This window comes from Lepidothrix coronata, unplaced genomic scaffold, assembly GCF_001604755.1.
Source record: "Lepidothrix coronata isolate B3197 unplaced genomic scaffold, Lepidothrix_coronata-1.0 Scaffold191, whole genome shotgun sequence".
Lineage (NCBI taxonomy): Eukaryota > Metazoa > Chordata > Aves > Passeriformes > Pipridae > Lepidothrix > Lepidothrix coronata.
In genome coordinates this window covers 303,475-324,243 of record NW_016690371.1, presented here as the reverse complement: position 1 = coordinate 324,243, position 20,769 = coordinate 303,475, and the positions used below count along the sequence as shown (strand labels likewise).

Here is a 20,769-nt window from a genome sequence, read left to right as displayed (position 1 = left end):
TTATTAATGCATTTACATTAATGTATTATTTATTGTTTTATCATCTTTACAGATTCAGAAATATCCGCTGTCTTGCACACAAGGGGATAGATAAGCTGTGTTGACCTACTGGGTCCTTTATGCTTCCAGTTTATGTGACCTGGTGGAAGGCTATACCAGTGGAACTGTTGGAGCAAGTGTCAGATACAGGCTTGCTCTAAGGGAAATAGTTTGTGGCAGGCTGCTGTCTGGAGCAATGTCATTTGAGATAATGGTTCTAGGGGCTACAGAACCAACTCCCTGGATGACGTGTGCAGGAATGCTCATCAGTGCAGTTTTTTAAATATTTCATACTGTTTATGAAGGTCTAAAATACAAAGAGAAGGATGGCAAGGAAGTAAAGCAGCACAAAGAGAAACTAGTGGAATATTTCATGAAGATTATTCACCCTTGAATAAGCAGTTCTTATAAAGGGATAATTTATCACATTGAATGTTCTTCCTTTCAGGCAAGGAGTATTGCAAAGTGATATTTCCATATGAAGCACAGAATGATGATGAGCTCACAATCCGAGAAGGCGATGTCGTCACACTTATCAGTAAGGTAAAAGCAATATTTTTCTCCTATAAGCAGGGATAAAGCTTTTAAAATTGGCATCATTTAATTGCTATAAAATTCCCGTTTGTGCCTTTGACAGTGTTGTTCCTAAAGCATTGCTGGTTTGACAGTGAAACATTACACAGACTTCAGAGAGCCCTACATCTCCCTTCCTCTTGTGCTTTAGAGCCTTACCTTGATAATGTTAAGTGAAGAACAGCCAATGTGTACTCTTGAGTTTATAAATTTATACAATTAATTTTAATTTGAATCTGCTGGCAGGTCTACATAAATTGTAAATAGCTCCCTGTAACAAACACAATGGCTTAGAGAATAAATTGGAAGAGTCAAGAAAGCAGCAGCTTTGAAAATCTCTCTTAGATGTGTGAGTTATTTTTCCTGTAGGAATTATGAATTATATTTTTTGGGTTATATTGAGATGGTGTTCCTAAATTAACTTAATGAATTAAGCCCTTACTTAAAATATAGCCACCCTTAACACTATGGTAAAGCAGAAAAATATGGTAAAACAGAAATTAAATAATTTTAGATCTGTGGTTTTTCTTTTAAATTACTTGAAGTTACTCAAGATTTGAAATGAAAAACCAGTGCCAGGATTTAGACAAAATCTTAAAAAAACCTATAGAGTGACATGGTGAGTAAACAGTTGGTTTTCTTTTAGAAGGGTTGTGCACCATGTTATAAAGAACTTATAGGTGCACTTAATTTCCTGCTCATGTTTAAAGACTTTACAGTTTGTTTAAAAGTTTTTGATTGCTGGGCATAAATATTTTTTGGGAAAAAAAAGATATAAACTAGAAAAGGCTGTGGATTTTGCATGAGGAGGATGAATTGTAATGATGTGCACAGTAGTGCTGCTGTTTGTACTTATATGAAAGTAAAATAATTAATTCTATAATTGATAAGTTTCATAAGAAATTATTTGACTGACCATTTTGGCACCTGGGTGGAAAAAAACCAAAACCTTGAGAAGTACATCTGAGGGAGTGTTTGCCATATACTAAGCCATTTTCAGTCTTAGAGGCCATCTTCTTTGTCCTGAACAATACACTTGTAACCAAAGAAAAATAACCAGACATTTGGTAGGAAGAGAAACTGCAAATTTAAAAATAATTTGTTTACATTAAATATCCTTTAATGACTTGCCTGCAGTGACTTTTTTTTTTAGCTTGTTTGTAAAACTGTTTCACTTTGCCTGATTTAGAATGCTCTCATGTGAGTATTTAACAGCGTCTCTGATCATGGAAATGGCTTTTAAGATGTTGCTCCTGTCCACTTTATGCTTTGTTGACCGTGTTGATTTAACTCCCTGAGATGGCTGGTCTCCAGGTGGAGCTGTGTTCTTCAGTATGCATAGATAGAGACAGATACTTTACTGGAGTATCAGTGTGAGATTTCATTTGCTTGCTTTTCCCCGTTTTTTTCTTCCCGTTGCCTCTGCCCCCACAGTGGAAGAATGTTGGTCTTTCATAATAACTGAGCTGATGATTTGAGTGGATTGATCAGTTTTCCCAACCATGTGTGAGAAGTTTGTCAGTAAATGTACTATTCTCTAGTATGTTGCCCTGTCCTTCTACTCTCCAGCCTGGTTGTATCAAGCTGTTAAAGACATTTTATTTAATTTTCTTCTTTTTTTAATGTGGCATGCCACATGTCTGTGAACAATTACATAAACCCATGCCTCTAGAGCATGGGGGAATCTCAGTGCACAAAAGCTTGGGGTTTCTCTGTGAATGCCTTTTTATGCTGTGTCTGAACTGATCTGAGCTACTGAAGAAACAGGGCTTAACAAGCAGTCACTTTTCAGTTCCTTTTGTGCTGTGGGGTTTTTTTCATCTTTTTTTAATGCATAGTTAAAAAAATAAAATTCCAGTGATGTGGGGCCAGGTCTTTTCTGTAGAGTTCAGAAAACAGTGGAGTCTTCTTCATGCTCTACCACCTAGTGTAGTAACTTTATTTTAGTCCAGGTCTTCTGAAGCAGGTGCATGTTGTCGTTTTTCTGTTAGTCAGCGATAACAAAGTGAGCCTCTCCTTTCTGCCCACTAATGGCTTCTGCTAGACAGTTGCCTTTTACCTGGAGTTGAAATCACTGTGCTTAGAGAGTCCTTTTCAGGGCCAGTTAGTGAGCCATGCTGACTAGGAGGCATTAAATGGAAACATATGGAATGCTTCAGAAACTATTACCAGAGTTTTGCTTTGCCATCAGATTACAGAGTTTCTTTTAATCTATTTGTAATAAATTGTTTTGCAGGGTTTGCTTTCTATGCTGGAAAGCATTTATTCTTTCCAATGACCTAGACCCAAGGAGCAAAGATTGTTACTTTTAAGGAAACAGCTGAGTGTCATAGTACTTCCCACAACCACGGATGGATTATCATTGTAAAATAATGTATTTTGTTGAAATCACAAAAACCAAAAGTTATGTAGATTCTCAGTATGAAACATGCATCACTAGACTAATCTGTTTTCTCACATCAGATCCATAGGAATGTTGAAGGCTCACAATTTTAACTTATGCTGAATTTGCATTTAATTGAAAACAACAGCAATGGTCAGAATGTGTGTAAGTGGCTAAAGTAATGAGTGAGTAACACAAGAATGGAAGAGAAAACTCATGAAAATAACATAAAGTCTATTACAATGATTTTAAAAGCATGAAGATGAAATAGCGTTTGATGGGTGCTAAGAGGAACAGGGGTGACTTAAATGAGCTAAATGGGAAGTTACTAGGAGAGCCCATGTATATGTGCACACATGTGAGACAATATGTGTGTGAGGAAGCTGTTAGTCTGGTATTCATCTTAAAATGCTAAGACTTAATTTTGTGGAAAGAATTACAGAGGAGTAGAATCAGTAAATGCAGAATTCAAAATCACTGTTTTAACAGTTTCCCACAGATATAAGGGATAAGAATACATCAGATTTCTCTCTTTTATTCAGTTAAATTAGTTATAAAAATCTCTTTGTCAAAATCATCAAGTATCTACCTAATATAAAGAACAAATCAATATTTTTTTTTTATCATGGCCTTCGCAGAATGTGTTTCAAGTTCTTCTGTTTTGATGGATGTTGAGATCTTGAATCACAAACCGATCAGACCTTTCCTATAGGCCTCTATGATAAGGGAATTTGAATATCTCAGGGTTTTATGAAATAACCAAAGAATACATTGAACAGATTTGCTGAATCCCAAGTGACATCCCTAATCACATGGAGAATGTGCTGGTAAGGTGTATTTAAGGTGCTGAAGTGAGTCAGTAGAGGCTCATCACTTACAGATCAGAATGGTTTGTATTTTGAGAGCTCTAAGGGGAAGGATGGCATTATGCAAGACTGATAGCCAAAAATAATTTACAGTTATTTGGAAAATATACACTGAGAGAGAGTCCAAACATACGTTGTTTCTTCTTAGGTTAAAATTTTCCTAAAACACCGAAGAAATAAATGTATTTACATAAATGTATTCCAAAAATTTCTGGAAAAGATTTTTCTCTCCTCCTTTTCCTCAGTGAAGCAAATATCCTTGTAGTACCTAGAAAAGTTTTTATTTATTAATAAGTGGAAATAAAAGTGGAGAAATGTTATTCCTCTGATTCCTTCATGCAAAATACTCTGAAAGACTAGAAAACATTGCTCAGAATTGTAAAGGAAGGTAAAAACATCTTCAAGGCAACAAACTATTATAACTGGTGCCTTTGCTTTGCAAAAAAGGAGTCTAAGAAAAATATACCTTTGGCAGACAGAGAACAAAATGCAAAATGCAGTAACTTTACTTGTACAGTTAAGGTAATTGTTGTGCAATTTTATTATAAGGCATGTTCATAAGCTGAAAATATATGAATGGCAAATGGCCACAAGATTGACCCTGTAGTTTGTTTTTGTATTGTCAAACATTTCAGTTCCTTAGGTAATTTTTTTAGTGTCTTCAAAATATTCCTGACGACATTTGGATAAGGGCAAGAACACTGGTAATGACTGCACCATGCAGCTGAAGGAGAGGGGCAAACAGGTGTTTTATCATGCTCAAATATTCATTTTGGAGATTGTATTTGTAATAAATAGAGTTGCTTCTAAGCAACAGAAGATTCACGTGACATTTTCAACTGTCATCATGAAAATCTTACAGGATTCTTCATTCCAGCACTTTTAGACATAGCTACTCTAAGCTACTTTACAGTTTTAATAAAGAGTCTTTATGTAAACACTGGAAATGTATTAATAGCTCTGATAAATTATGACAAAATACATAGGATTCTGAAGATTTCACTGGCACACAGAAAATGACCTGTGTGAGGAATCGATAGTAATAGCTAAATAATTTCAAAGCAAATACATTGAGCACACACTGGCAGCTGTGCACTCATTTGAAAGCGGCTTCACTTGCAACAGTGTGCAGGATTTCATTGCACTGCATCAATCTCCCTGAGCTCTAGGCAGTAAAGGCCACTTTGTTCCCAGGAATTAAAATGGTCTGGATAAATAAAATTAACTACTTGTAGATTTGAAAAGCTGACAGTGGTATGAGGGTGTCCTCATATGAACCCTTATTATGAGAGGTAGTGAAGGGCACTGGTATCAGTGGCAATTCTGCTAATTCTGAATTTACAAGATTATTTAGCTGATGCTATTCAAATAGTGTTGGGAAAGTTAATGCATTGGTACCATGTAAGACACAACAGACACAACTGCCTGTTGCCAGTTAAAACCTTACATGACATCTTATCTGGTCGAGCTATTTAATGACAATCCAGATATTCAATGGCAATCCAATTTTGTGTTGGGTAAAAAAGAGCCATAAACCTAGTTTCTTAAAATAAGCATAATGGCAATCAATTTTTGCAAAGCTCATATTTGCTTTTGGTGTTATTGTTGATAATTTACTTTACTCTGAGATTTGCAAGTTTTGTGGTTCAAAAAGCTGTACATTTAGTGAGTCCATCCCCTGAAGGATATGCAGTCAAGTGATAAGACAGACAAGTACGTACAGGTGAGTAGAAGGGTATAAAGAAACAATTGAATGAGATTCAGTCCTGATAATCTCTTTCATCATGTCCTGTTTCCACTGTTGCAATGGCTGCTCTGTGCATTTGTCTGTGTTAGAGTGTGGAATCTGTCATTATGAGGAGTGCTTAATATAATCCAATCCTTAGGGTAGTCATGAGGTGGTTAATTTAACCCTGACTGTGTTTGTAGACACTTACTGGAGTATGGCCCGTTTGCCAAAACAATTGTACTGTTTTTCTCTCTCACAACATCTTTAAATGCTCCTCTTGGTGCAAGAGGTAATGGTCCAGAGCATTTTCTTGAGCTGAGCGATGGCCAAGGCGAACTCAGCTGGGTAAGATTGTGAAGGAAAACAGCTGCTCTGATGGATGCAGGAGGCTCCTAAAGGGATGAAATTAGTAAGTGCTATGTACAAGAATCTTGCCAGTGACTTGAGGCCGTGGCAGGGGAAGGAGCAAGAACTGGATGGTGTGATAAAGGAGGACACTAGCTGATACTCAGTCGAACATTTCAACATGTTGTAGAGTCTCTAGGGTAGAAATCTTTCTGTTGCCAGGAATCATTTCTATGGGGTTTAGTTCATTGATGGATTTTTCTGTACGCTTTTAATTGCAAACAGCAAACACATATTTTACAAACCTTGGTTATAGAAATATGTGAAGGAATTAGAAGACTTAAAGTTTTTAAGTACAAGCTAATAGGTAGGTAGTATCACTAATTCTTTCTTATTAAGATGAAATTTTTGGTATTTTCCCCTCTATGGATAAAAAGAAGAGTGATAATATTTGGGTCATTAAAAATATATCCAATTGGGTTAGAAAACAGAAATTTTCAGAGTAGAAACAGGGTAGCTTAAGATTGTGTCATAAAATAAAGTTTAAGGTTGTCTCTTTCTTCCTATGAAAGAAGGGAAGAAGTTAGTCATATTTCATGATAATCAGGTTATTTTTGCTTTTCCTTGATTGACAGCTAAAATCAAGCTTTTAACTAATTTTTAGAAAACAGTTTATTAATATAACTGTGCAAAAAATTTAGGTTATTCAGGGGAAAATATGGTCTGGTTTTATAAAATATAAAAATGGCTTTCTGTCAGAGCAACACGATGGACTTTTGTTACACAAAATATTTGGTTATGCAAATACTGCTCTTTAGGGTTTTAATTCAAGATATTTTGAGGATTTGCAGCAATCTTGCATACAGAAACTGAAAGGAATACAGTAAATAAACACAAAACAATACCCAGCTTTAAGAAGGCTTTTATGATAGCCATAAGAAAGCTTTTATGATGTTTTGTGTTTAAATAATAGCATGTAAGCAATAACAGCACTTACTACTTGCTTCTGGAAATTAATAGGTATTTCCCTCAGAAAGAACAATACCATAAAGGCTCTCAGTGCATGCCCTTTTCTCTCCTGAGATAATCATGAATTACTCAGCACATCATTGGCCAGACCTAATGGCCCTGCCTAATCTGCTTTCTGTGTGCTTGCCCCCTACCCTATGTTGCGCTCACTTGGCACCGGTTTTTCCCCCAAGACATCCCTCCTCCTTAGCTGATGGAGAAGCCTGCTTGTGGCCACGCTGCTGATTTCATACAAGAAATTATTTTGCAAAGTGTGCATGCTGAGGGTGCCATTTTACATGACGGATGGTAGGTGGCTGCTGAAAGGGATGGTTCTGCTCCTGCCCTTTTGTCTTGCATCTGGCAGCCTTGGCCATGGAACACACAGGGGCACGTGAGCAGGGAAGGGTGATAGGAGGAGTGGGACTGTCCCAGCAGCTTACCAAGAGGCTGGCATAGCAGTAGGGTTGTTTTTCCCTGGCCTGAAGCTTTCCTCTGTATGTTTTGACCTAATAGGAATGAGAAGGTTTGTATTCTTTCCGGGTTTCAAGCAATGGTGCCATGCGGAATGGTAGCTGGAGTAGGTCCTGCAGAACAAGACCCATGCTGCTAATAAGTGCAGCAAGTGCATGGAATAAAACTTGTGTCATTGCACAGAAGTATGAGTGTTTCCTCAAATGAGTGATATAAACAGTTTTATAAAACTTGTGGGGACACTGATGATCAAATAAATAAATATGTCCATTTTCTAAAATGATTCAATATATTCAGTAAGTTAGGGGAAACAGACTGTAATTCCTCTTGCTTGAACCTTGTCCTTGGCCAAGACTTCTAAATGTTTATAAATAATTTTTTAACACTTATTCATATCTTGCAGCATTTCTTGGCTGCTGTGATTAGCAAGGGGACATTAAGTAAGGTCTGTGTAAAGATAAAGCCTGACAATATGTTTAATAGGGTACCAGGTGCAGCTTACTTTTCACTGGTATCTTTAGAAACATGACTGCAACACTACTGTTTGAGCTGAGCACTTAAATGTTAACTGTGAAGCCTGTGATTAGTCCAGGGCAGAAGGGAACAGCGAGCACTTCAATGTTATTCTTGTTAGTATATTTATAATATTATTTTTTTAAAGTACCCACTGCAGTTCTCTTTTCCTGTTCTTGTTATCACCAGTTGTGGTGCTACAGCAATGCCTTCAGAAAAAGGGATTCTGTTCTTCATGGAAAGTCCCAAATTTAAATTTTGACAAATGGGCGTTCAAGCCAGGCTGTGTTTGGGAAGTGGCAGGATCCCCCATGCACACAATGCTTCCAGATTTGCATAATTTGAAACGCATTAGGTTTGTTTGTAAGTATGTTTAATACAGCCAAGCTAATCTGAAAAGGTGACATATTTTGAGATAAAAAGAGAAAGATTTTTTTTTCCTGCCCCATGCTTACAAGAGATATTGCCGAAATGCTGAGGCATCTGGAAAACTGTGATTATTGTTCACAATGTGGTCTTTAGACTCACTGCTTAGCTTCATCCTTTCTTTTATTCTGAATGTTAGGTTCACCTGCTGATTTGATGACATTATCTGAAGTCCAACCTTTTCAGGGTAGGGAGAGCTATTTGAAGGGAAAGTAAAAATGCACATACAGTGCCAAGTAATTAGTAATTGTAATTAGGACCCTGGTCCTAAGATATCTGTGATCTAAGTATTAATAGCATTAAATAGTCCTTGAAATGTTTTGTTCTAGGTTTTTATAATTTTTTTAAATACAGAAAATGTAATTACGTAAATATTTTATCTTGGCTCATCAGAGGCATAAATTATGTCTGTTACTACCACCGCCTTTCATGTTTGTGTTGGCTAATTTAGTTTTAATTTGAGTATTGGAGTGTTACAGTTTTATGATGTGGAACATATTTACTTCGCCATGAATTCTGCTGACTGAACATTGCAAATTAAGTGAATCCCCAGAAGAGATTGTTTTGTTCAATAAGCAACTTAATTCTTCCTGTTTGTACAAATATTTCATCAAAGCTTTTTAGTTTCATTACTGATTAAAGTATTTAATCACAGAATGTAAAGTCAAAAGGTTAGATCTAGCCTGAAAGAGATTTAAAAGAAAAAATACATCTGGTCTGGTAGATCCTCTGGTCTAACATCCTGGGTATTGCAGGTCATTCATTATTTTCAGCCAGTTTCTTTTTTGCAGGGTCCAGTAATGGGCCAATTTTTGAACAGACTGTGTCTTCTGGAGAGGTGTCTTCTTGTTGTGCCTGCCGTTAAAAAACACTGCCTGGAAAGAGTAGTGTAACCACAGCTGAAAATTTCTGACAATCTCTCCCGTTTTCTTCCATGCAATGTCGACATGGGAATTTCTTAGAAGAACCTTGGAGCTGATAAATAAAAATCTCCCTGTTTGACTCCTTAAGCGTTAAAAGATGCAGCTGTCATTATCAGATGTAAGGTTCCCTATGGCTTGGGCATGAGAACTGTCAGTAGCAGGGAAAGATCCATGCAGCACTTGAGGCTTTTGGGACAGGTTGAGGATGTAAGCAGGATAAATCCCTGGGTTAGGAGCCAAATAGAGCCAAACTGGGAGGTTTCCTCTCATACTTTTCTGTCAGTATTTCATAATCTATGCATATTTGCAAGAAGTATGTAAAGGGAAAACTGGTGTTCTCCAGGACAGCCTCAGAAGATGACTTTACTGTCTATTGGACTGTCTCTTTTATGTAAATTATCTTGGATTAGGTAGTTGTTGAGAGATTCATTGTCTTTTTGCCAGATTTTAAAATCATGTTTCTGCCAAGGAGTACTTGATTACTAACAAGATGCTCTAAACCATAGCCATTTTTTTCAAAATAATTTAACAAATTCTGCACTGTACTGTAAGGTCCTAATCCCAGTAATTGAGCTTAGTAAGTAACAAAGCTTGGTTGTTTGGAGAAGTCCTAGGTAGCACAATGTGAGTCTAATGTAAGCCTCTAGAGAGATGCTTTCTTTCATTCATAGGTATTTTACCAAGTTTTATGAGAATTTATGAAGATTCGAAAATGAGTTGTTTTCTGACATTTAAAATAAAATTGGATTTTGAGAATGGTCTGTCTTGGTTTCAGCATCATTACACTGAATGTAGTAAGAAATTCTAAATAAACATACTGGAATATTATTGAATTGCTTTTTTCACTCAGCTTTTACATGATTTTGTTGTTTTCCCCAAATGCCAGGGTCATATTAATAAAGATCTGATATGGTTTGAATCATGGTTTGAAAGTTAGAGAGCCTGTCCTGTGGTCTTCTCCAGTATTTGTGAGAACTGGGATCTCTTGGCCCCCCCACCACAGTTGAGCCCAGTGGCCCCACGGGTGCTCTGAATGGCAGAGTGCCTGTCCTTCACATTCGTCTTTCTATGAGGCATTTAATCCTCAGATTCAGATGGCTTTATGTTATATATATGTTTGTGTGTATGGATGATGTCTTCAAAAGTCCAATAGATGAATTTGTTTGCATTAATGGTGGTTTGTTTTTCTTTAAATTATGAGGTTGGCTATCAGTTGTTGAAAGACTGCTGGAGAGATGCTTACAGTGGGTTAGCATTAATTTACTGGGGGGCTGCCAGCACAGCAGAACTGACACATGAAAGCTCTCAGTGCCAGTGTAAGAGGTATTCATGGCTTTCTGAATAATACAATTTTACCAGCTCAACATTCTTCTCAATGAGACTCAACTTTAGAAGGGCAGAAGGAAAGATTTAATGAATACAACTGCCAACTGGTGGGATTGATTTTTTTTTTTTTAATTTTGTAAGGAACTGTGCATTCTAATGGAGATTTCCATGAAAATGTGGTATCTTACCAGAAAAAATTTTCGTTTTCAACCCCTGCACCATTATGGTGTATCTCAGTACTCTTATTAGGCTGAATTTTGGCATTGTAAATTTAGTTTGCCAATTGTATATTTTAATTTTAGTAATCTGTAAATCTTAAATTAAAAAGGTAATTCTCATAGCCATTTTTTAGAAGATCTCTGTAACTGATGATTATGTGTGCAAGTACATCTACTGGCATGAGCAGAGAACTTATCTAAGCACTTCAAGAGTATGCATATACTTTTCTGAGGGCCTGCTTGTTCTCGTTCTTGTTCTTCGTTCCTATCCTAGATGTAATGATGAAACCTGTATTAAGAAATGTTTCTGTATCAAAAACTTTTAATCAAAAAGGTGAAAAATTGAGTAGTTATTTGTTGATGTCTAATCTATAGCTTCATATTTTAGCAGTTTTACAAAGTAACATCATGTTCAGAGGCCCAGCCTGTGCAGTGATCTGCTCCCTCAGAAAAACAGAAGTCCTATTTACAGATGAGAATATTGACCTTTTTTAGATGTATTTCTTCAAGAGTTTACACAGCTGCAGTTCAAGCCATGGATAGGAGAGAAGATGAATACATGGCTTATTACTCGTTTTGGGACCCTGGGGAATAGGAAAAATCTCTCATTTACTTTTACCGACAAAAGCTGCCTTCTTGCTAGGGGCAGCTTGGAAGGTAGGTTAGGGAGGGGAGAGATTAACTTGGGCCATGGCACTCCCTGAAATAGTCAGTCCTTCCAGAGGTAGCGAGAAATGAGGGAGTGGGTGCTGCCTTGAAGGCCTGGTTGCATTGGAGGAAAAGGCAGGAAACATCTTTGCTCCTAAAATAAATAGAAAGCATGGCTGAAGGAGTGGATGCCTGCCTGACTGTCAAACTGTTTCTATGTCTCTTGCAAGCCTTTATTATGCCCCTGGTGTGCTGCCAGCTGTGGTGGTGCTGTACCTCATGGAGTAGCTTCATGGGCAGGCCCTGCCAGCCTTGCTCAGCAGATGCTCTCAGGCTTCCTTGTATTTTGGTAAAGCTGCAGAAGCTGCTGAACTTTTGGTAGGTTCCCAGTGAGTATCAGAGGGCTGCTAATGCTCAAGAGAGCAATCTTGAAAGTGCACTTCTTGAGTGTGCACTTTCAGCTGGCTTCAGTGATGATCTGGATATTAGTCCGCTGGGCTTCTGAACACGGGCAAGAGGAAAACTATAATGATAACTAAACACACAGCCAAGTTGCTACAGGTTTTTATTTAAGTGATTAAGAACAGTCTCATGCACATAGTACTTGCCTGTAAGTGGCTTCAAGAAAAAAAGTGTAAAAAATAATGAAGTTAATATAATGCACATTACTTGGAGGAAAACATACACTCTGGAGCATGTCTAACATTTAAATTACAGTAATCTTGCATCTTTTATTGACTCCTAGCAAACTAATGAAAAAAAAATACAAATAGGAGAGTTTTATTATAAATATGATCACAACCAGAAGTGCTGCTTTGCATTTTCAGTAAAAGGGTTGGTTGCCTTCATGTTCCTTTCATCTAGCTCAGGTTTAGAGTGCAAATAGCAGCGTGAGCTAGAAATAGACCCAGCTGTAATAACCAAGCCCTTTTGTTTAAGAGAGAGAGCTTTATATGAAATAAAACCCCCTCTGTCTTTGGGGTATATGAAACTCCTACCTCCTTGGAGCAGAGGGAAAGGCTGTGAACCTGTGAGCATTTCCAGGAGGAGAGTTAGTCATGTGTGTGTAATGGGGCAATTTGTCATTGCCAAGCTCGTAGGTGGGACACACCTCGGCATGAGAGAGATGTGTCACCTGCTGGGTATGAACTTGAATCTTTTAATTTCATGGTCTTGAATATGATATCAGCTAGTGAAGTGGAGATCAAGTTAGCAGGGGACTGACTTCTCTGCCTTATCAACCTCGGCTGTCACCTCTTTTACTGCCAAAGAAAACCAGCGTTGGTGTTTGAGTGGAGGGAAGTTTGTGTTCTTGTCTTGTGACCCGCTGTACTCCTGTGCTGGGGAGATGACTAGGGATAGTGTCTTGTCAGTAGTGTCCCACTTCTAATTGCATGAAGAATAATTCTCTTCTTATTATTCTTTATGTCAAGAAAAGGACTGATGTTTTTTAGTTTACCTCTGTAGACCCTTAAAACTCTCAGCAACATTTTGCCAAAAGCTGCCTGTATTCTGGTTTTCTGGCAGTTGTCAATTCTCCCACATTTACCATTTCCTGTGACTTAGTAAGAGTTCCAGCTCAGATTGTACCTTATAATGTGTGCAATTTTTATGTCTTAAAAAGTTTAATTATTCCTTCTCAAAAAATCCTCAACACCTCTGGCTTTCCCATCACTATATTTTGTCCAATTCTTTGCCCTAATATTTAGCACAAAACGCATGTTGGTAGTAAATCCAGTGTGTTGGGTTTTTTATCTCTTATTTGGGAACTGCTGAGTTCCAGGAGGAACTGAGTAGATTGAGGAGTATCATGGAGTGCAAGAGAGAGACAGACAGGCAGCTGGAATCACACCCTGCCTTCCCTGGGGCAGGCCCAACAAGCAGACAGGATGCATGATATGGAGGATTCCCTATCCTCGCTCTGCCTGGCTGAACGCGGTGCCTGAAGAGATGGGGGCAGTGGTGGCAAGTTCCTGCCCAGCGCAGCAGGCACATCTCATCTGTGACTGTCCCACCTTTCCAGGTGCCCCGGCATAATAGATGTGAGGCTCTCCCAAGTTAGAAGCGATAGGACAAGAGGAAATGCCTCAAGTTGTGCCAGGGGAGGTTTAGATTGGATATTGGGAAAAACTTCTTCACCAAAAAAGTTGTCAAGCACTGGAACAGGCTGTCCAGGGAAGTGGTTGAGTCACCAAACCTGGAGGTACTTAAAAGACATGTATCTGTGGCACTTAGGGACATGGTTTAGTGGTGGACTTGGCAGTGCTGGGTTAACAGTTGAGCTCGATGATCTTAGAGGTCATTTTCAGCCTTAACAGTTCTATGATTTTACTTCACTGGAAATGAAGATAAAACCAAGATTTGTATTTTAATGAGAAAATGCCAAAATTTCCCTCTAAGATTTTTGATTTTTCTATTTCATGAATCTGCTTCTAACTAAACAATCAAAGCAGGCTTGGCAATGTGAGCCAGCAGTGGATTTCTCTAAGGTCTTTGATTACACTGTCACTGCAATGAGTACGTGGGTGTAGTCTCCAAATTAAGCTTTGGTAGGAGCTGATTTTTACAGTAGCTAAACGTTGACCCAGCTACCACCTAGCTTGTGTGAACTCCAGTATCTATCAAACACAATTTCTTCTTTTTTGCCATGTCTTACTATTCAGTTTTGTAAATCTTTTGTTTTCTTTTTTGTTTATTAAAGGAAACTAAAATGCATTTTTAGTAATTGGAATACATTTTTTCATAGGACTTTTGGGATATTTCATTGTCTGATTTTTCTTTGTTTACGTTGTTATGTGAGTGACAGGATAATATGGAGATAAAGCAGAGATCCACTTGTTTTTTTAATAAATTTCAGAATATTGATACTGGATTGCTTGGCAGCTTTTCTAGAAAATCTGCATTTTGAAATTACAGCCATTTTGCTGAACTCAGACACATGAAGATATGTTAAAAAAGACAGTATGGTTGATGAGGATCTAGGAGGAGTGGGTTTTGTTCAATGTTCACAAGCAACACGTCGTTTTAATCACGTTGCCTTGATTGTGCTTCATAGCTCTGCCATTTATTAGTCCTTGAGGCAGCTTGTGAAGCTGTAACTCAGGTTTGCTTGAGTGGTGGTGTGTCTCATGATGAAGACCTACCAGCTGCCAGCATCTTGGATCGGCTTCCAGAGGTTGCTGAGGCATAGCAAGCCTGCAGTTGTGGGTAGCAGGAGGGCACCACCACAGAGATTCTTCACTAGATTTCATCTGTAGCTTTTAATTTCTGAGATCTCTTTCTGTCTTTTTTCTCGGTGACACATAGGCCTCCTCTTGCAAGCAAAGTAAATGAGAAAATTAAAGAGAAACTGCCTAAAGAGATTTACTTACTCTATGAAAATTCAGCGTGGTGATTGGCTGTGTAAGCCTGAGTGACAAGCTGGAGAGGAAAAAAAAAAAAAAGCAAACCTGCAGCTGTTTGGGATTAATAAATGCATGTTACACAAACAGAACTTCAGGAAAACAAATGAGCTTTAAAACAAGCATCATATAAAAATTCACATGTGTTAATGAAATGAAGAAGAAGGAGTAATATTTGTGTTTTATAAGCGCATAAAAAATCCGACCTAAAAAGAATATATGTGATGTCTCATGCTGCTCAGTCGGGATTATTAGCCAGCACTAAGCTGTGCAATCAGTTGAAGCACAAGGTTTTCATCTCTGGATGCTTGAATTATTCTTAATATTTTTCAAAATCTAAATTGGGTCATAAATGTTTTGGCAATTTCAGATTAGCAGCGTAGGGGGTGGGGGGCATTATAAAACATACCATGTGATAGAACAGTTGAGTGCACTGATTACTAGGCTGTGCAAGTAGATAGAGCCAAGTGGGAGAGCGCCTTCACATCAGGAATGAGCGGTGCTGGCTCTGCCGTAAGAGTAGTATCCTGCACAGTGCCTGCCTGTGCCATGCATGACTAGCTGATTATCTTGGTCCTCCGTGGAGTCCCTGACAGCCCTGTATGCACTCAGCAGACACTTTGAAAACATCACCTAGTCAAGAATCAGCCCTGCTCACTAACAGAGGTCTAACAGAACCAGTAAATACCTCCTAAATAACTCCTGGTAAGGTCTGAAAAATGTAAGTGTCCTTGGTGAAGGCCACCCTACTAAAGAGAAGGGAGAATACAGGAGGAAAGCACAGATTAGGCATGAGAGAAAATTATCAGAAAAAGAGAGGAAGGATTGTTCAGTGCCTGCATTACCTTGAAGAAAAATTTCAAGATATAAGGGGGGAAAAAAAACAACACCGAAACAGAGATGATGCAATAAACTAGGCTGTTTAGCTGGTGTATTTAGTTAGCACATATTCTATCTCAGGATGGACTCAATAAGCTAAATAAAAAGTGTAGAACAGAAAAATAACTAAAAAACATCCTCAAAACATAAAAGCAATCATATTTTTAATGCTAATGTTTTTGTTAAAATAACAACAAGTACAGTACTTGTGAACAGTATTTTTAAGACTTGGTGTTACCTACACCTCATTAAGTTAACTTGCATTATTCTGTCATCCATTTAGCAGCTGAAACAAATGGTTTTATGGAAATCATGAAAGATTGCCCAGCCCAATGCTGAGCCGACTGCAAAAATTGGCTGAAATGGTTTTAAGACTGAGCAGACAATGGGTGACTTTCCTGTAATTGTGTTTTGGAAAACAGCTGAATTGGTTTGGCTTCAGCTTTCAGAAAAGAAGAATGTGGAAAATCTCAACAGGAACTGTTCTCTGTAGCAAATACACAAAAAAAGTGGACATGGAGCATTGAGGACTTAAGGAACAATTTTAACCTTCTCTAAAATTGTTGTGGCTTCTGTTACTGTTATTACTTATAACCAAAGTAGCTGTACTATTTTTTTCATCGTTTAGACTCTCTGATAGTACTTATTCACTTATTTATCTGTACATTGTTTTGCTACACACTGCATTGTGCTGCTCACAAATGCTGCAGAAAAAGGTGATGAATGATACTGCTCAGATGTATAATGCCTTCTTAACTGGAGTGTGATTAATTTAATAATTCTAATGAGTCAAGCTTTTTTTTGAATGTATGGGAAATAAAGAAGCTTTTTTATCTCCTGGGATGTATGATGTTGAATTAAGTTATTGGCTTTTCTGTAAAATGAAGTCAGACATAGTGTCATGTGTGCTCAAAATGCTGACTTGTTTAATAGATTAAATGGTGAAGTAATGTTTTAGACACAGACAAGGTCTTGAGCTCTTATAGCCTGTTTATGGTTCTTTCCTAGCTGCCCTTGTGATAATGAAATGCAGGGTGATTATTGAAGTTTTTCTCTGGTAGATTACCTTGTTAACCTGGCACTCCAGCAAATTGTCATACTCTAGCAAAAAGACAGGACTTTATGCAAAAGAGTACTTCAGCTCACAAATCTGTTCGGCACACAAGCACATTGTGGTTTTCATTTTATTTTACTATTTTTTAGGATTGCATTGATGTGGGTTGGTGGGAAGGAGAACTCAATGGCAGACGAGGTGTGTTTCCAGATAACTTTGTCAAGCTTCTTCCCTCTGATTTTGAAAAAGAGGTAAGCAATGTATTCTTTCATTTTCACTTGAGAATACAGAATGAAAGTAGAGTTGAAAGAAATACTCTTTCAGATATTTGGTTTTGACGAAGTTTTACTTCTAACTTAATAGCATAAAAACATAAAGGAAACAAATTTCTGGGTTAAAAAGCATCCATGGAGAGAATGTGTGGTGCTCAAAATCATATTATGGAGTTTGATTTGGCCATCCACTCACTCCACTTCCACTAGTGTCCTAAAAGTTTGAGAGAGAGAGGAATTGGAGATCCCAGGACTGTGTCATGTGATGCAATGGTATCCAGAATTCTTAATCTTCTCCATAGTATTTGTGGTGGAATAAGAAAAGTTAGTGTACCATCTGCATGCTGATGGACAGCAGTTCAAGCACTGTTCCAAAAGAAAAAGGGTGACATTTTAACTGTGAAATTTGAAAAACAGTGAGCTTTTGGTATCTCAGAGGCATGTTTCTTGACCTCTCAGAATTATTAAAAAGGAAAGTATAAAATCTATGCATTAGCTTTTCAGCTTCTATTTATTCGAAAAAGATGGCGTTGTTATTTGCCAGACAATATTTAGAAATTCTTACAGTTTCCTGGAATAAAGTAATGGATTCCTTACCCCAAAAGTCCATTCCATTTTCAGGAACCTTTTCAGCCACCAGTGGGTATTAAAAGCTGGCAACCAGGCTTTTGATGAGTATTTCAGCGTGACAGTGTCAGCCTTCTGTGATAAAACCAAGACTCACTGACACTCAGCTTCAGTCTTTGGCAATAAAAATTGGATGCCGAAGGCAAAAATTAAATAACTTGGAAAGCTTAATAAAGCAACTATTAAACAATTCACAGAGGTTAACATGATAATTATAGAAAATGAAGGTAGAAGAGCAGCAAAAACGGTGGGAGATGGAAATGCAATTCCATAGCAGAGTGGATATCCTGGCTTTAGGCCTAATAATAAAAGAAAGTGATTTCCAGAAGAGGCAGGAATCATAAACCTTAAGACATGGCGAGCCTGTTATAGAAGAAAAAATCTTTACCCATATCCATTTTTTGTGGTGAAATTATTCAGTCTTTTTGAACTTATAAATTATATATCTTTAAAGTATTTTTTAGAACACACTTGAATATAACTGGTGGAATAAATTAGATATTTAGACACTTAGAAATTGCAGCTAGGTTTGTTCTAAATGTGGAGAATAAAATTTTATTAATTTTTAAAATGCCACAAATCTGGCCACATGAGTAAGTAGCTGGTAGGACTACAGACCGGCTGTCTTTGCTTGAATCAGTACTAAAAGGGAAGGAGATAAATACTTTTCCAGTGATTTTGTCAGGTATTTTCTGATGTGATCCAGAAACCTTGGATTCCATCCTATGCTCTGAAAGTATATGTTGCAGTAGTTCTTGAAATCTTTTCCCATCTCCTTGTTCACTCCCCAGTTTTCCAAACCTGATTCTTTTCCACACGTGGATATTTGCCCCAGATCTTTTCTATTCNGGAGATAAATACTTTTCCAGTGATTTTGTCAGGTATTTTCTGATGTGATCCAGAAACCTTGGATTCCATCCTATGCTCTGAAAGTATATGTTGCAACAAATCTTGAAATCTTTTCCCATCTCCTTGTTCACTCCCCAGTTTTCCAAACCTGATTCTTTTCCACACGTGGATATTTGCCCCAGATCTTTTCTATTCACTGCCTAGTCCCCATCTCCACCTCTCAGGTGGTCTCCATTACAGGATTTTCCCCTGAGATCACTACCTGAATCTACATCACCATCTGGATTTACTTTCTATTCCTACAGCAAATTTCTTTATCCAGCTTCTTTTCCTCTCCCCTTGTACTCTTTGTCCCTGCTCTGTAGTTCTGTTCTCTTCTTGTCCAACCAGTCCTGGTTTCCTGTCTATTGGCTTAATTTCTATTCTGTCTCCATCACCTTCTGAGTTATCTCACCACCTTTATCCCAACACAGACCCTTGTAAATCCTTCTTGCTTCTCCATGTTTCCCTAAGCACTCTTAAAATTTCTTCACACTACACCCATTCTGATCTGCCTTATTGAAACAATGTATTTCTCTCTTCAGCTTTCAGGTAAAGTCACTTTGTCTAGTGAACCATAGGACCCTTTCATATTTGTGTTTATCTACATAAGGGCTTTAATTTTAATGAGGAGTGGGATTTGTAGTGAATCTGTCACTTGTCCATCTGCACTTGCTGTGCTTTCGAAGACACATCTCAGGGGACATGACCTAGACTCCTTACAGATGAGAACTAAGCCAAGAGATCTGCTTAAGGAGTGCATATCTTATATCCAACTGCTGATGTATGGACAGTCAATGGGATCAGTCTCACACCACTCCAGAATAAAACCCCAAATGTGTATATTGTACTGTTGGACCTTGGCATCAACTATTTCACCCTGCAGCCATTATCAACAAAACTCCCAGTTGCTATCACAAGACATTCATTGTTCCTGTCATGTTTCCTTTCCATTTTTTTTTTGCTTTTCTGCATTTAAACCTTTAAACTTGTTGTCCAGATTCTTGCAAAAGTATCTCTGAGAGTATAAGGGACTCAGTGTTCCTGGACAATGATCCTCAGCAGGCAGGCTAGAGAAGATCATTCTGACCTCCTGACTTCTTGGCCACACCTTGTTCAGGTTGATGACAGGAGGTGATCTGGTCAGGATAAGATGATAGGAGAAACATGAGGGTTACTGGATGACAGTTTCTGAGATTCAAGCTGTTAGGCTTATCCAGTCTGTGCAAAAACTGGTGGTTTTTTCCTCCAGAGATCAATAGGTTTGCTAGACTTGAAAGAGGTCCCTTGGAAGGGTGTGTGGCAAGGGCTCAGCCTTCACAGCAAACCTGCTCCCTGTCAGCAGTCAGACCAAGATCTGAGAGTTGTAGAGCAGAGGCTGAACTAATTACTGCAAGTGAACAAAACAATTGATCTTTCTCAAAAGATTTGGCAGATACATAGAAAGTAATGGGCAGGAGGGCAGGGATCAATAAGGGTCCCTCCATTTGGTTTTATACTCATCCCAGCATATGGTAAATACCAGTATGGTGTGTGTGCATACACACACATTGGCACAGAAGAAAAGCCATCCCTCCCCTAACCTGCAGGTGAAGAGAAATGGTTCTGGCACTGCTTTTGTGTTCATGCCATTACAGATCTATTAGGGAAATGGTCATAACAGAGAAGGTAAAAGTAAAAACTATGGATTGATTGGAATAATTTGTTTCATTTCACCAAACATCTAAAATCCTGATAACTGTCTTTTGCAATCATGGTGAGTGAATAAAATGTAACTTCTGCAGTATGCTGCAGTATTTCCTATGTTCTGCATTTTTGCATCATCTCTGAGTCTGAAAAAACACACGTCAGGTTTTGGCACAAGTATCTAGGGGTTTCTTTGTGTTTGTTTTTTCCAAAATGGATAGGAATATTTACAAGATTAAATTTCAAAGAGATTTCTTCAGTAGACCAAAGGTCATGTATTCCTCTAATCTTAAGAGGTATGTAAAATGAACCTTTTTTTACCCCTCAATAGGATATTTCAATCGCAAAAGCATAAAAATGACATTTGTCAATGCTATTTTCTCTCTTCAGATTCATTTTAATGAAGTTATTTCAGAAGAAATATGTGACACTCTCATAACTTGTAATTATTAATGTTAAGCATTTTATGATTAACTCCAACTTTTGTATGA

At 37.9% G+C, this 20,769-nt stretch overlaps 1 protein-coding gene across 8 annotated transcripts in view; it reads left to right on the top strand.

Annotated features, from left to right (window-relative positions):
- SH3KBP1 (SH3 domain containing kinase binding protein 1) overlaps positions 1 to 20,769 on the top strand; it is a 215,106-nt gene that overhangs the window by 162,771 nt on the left and 31,566 nt on the right. For all 8 annotated transcript variants that reach the window (XR_001877520.1, XM_017831489.1, XM_017831488.1 and 5 more), the window contains 2 exons: positions 488 to 582; positions 16,955 to 17,056. Coding sequence is in view for 7 of the 8 variants with exons in the window: in XM_017831489.1 (XP_017686978.1) it covers positions 488 to 582; positions 16,955 to 17,056 (197 nt within the window). In the remaining variant the exon portion in view is untranslated. The remainder of the gene's footprint in view (positions 1 to 487; positions 583 to 16,954; positions 17,057 to 20,769) is intronic.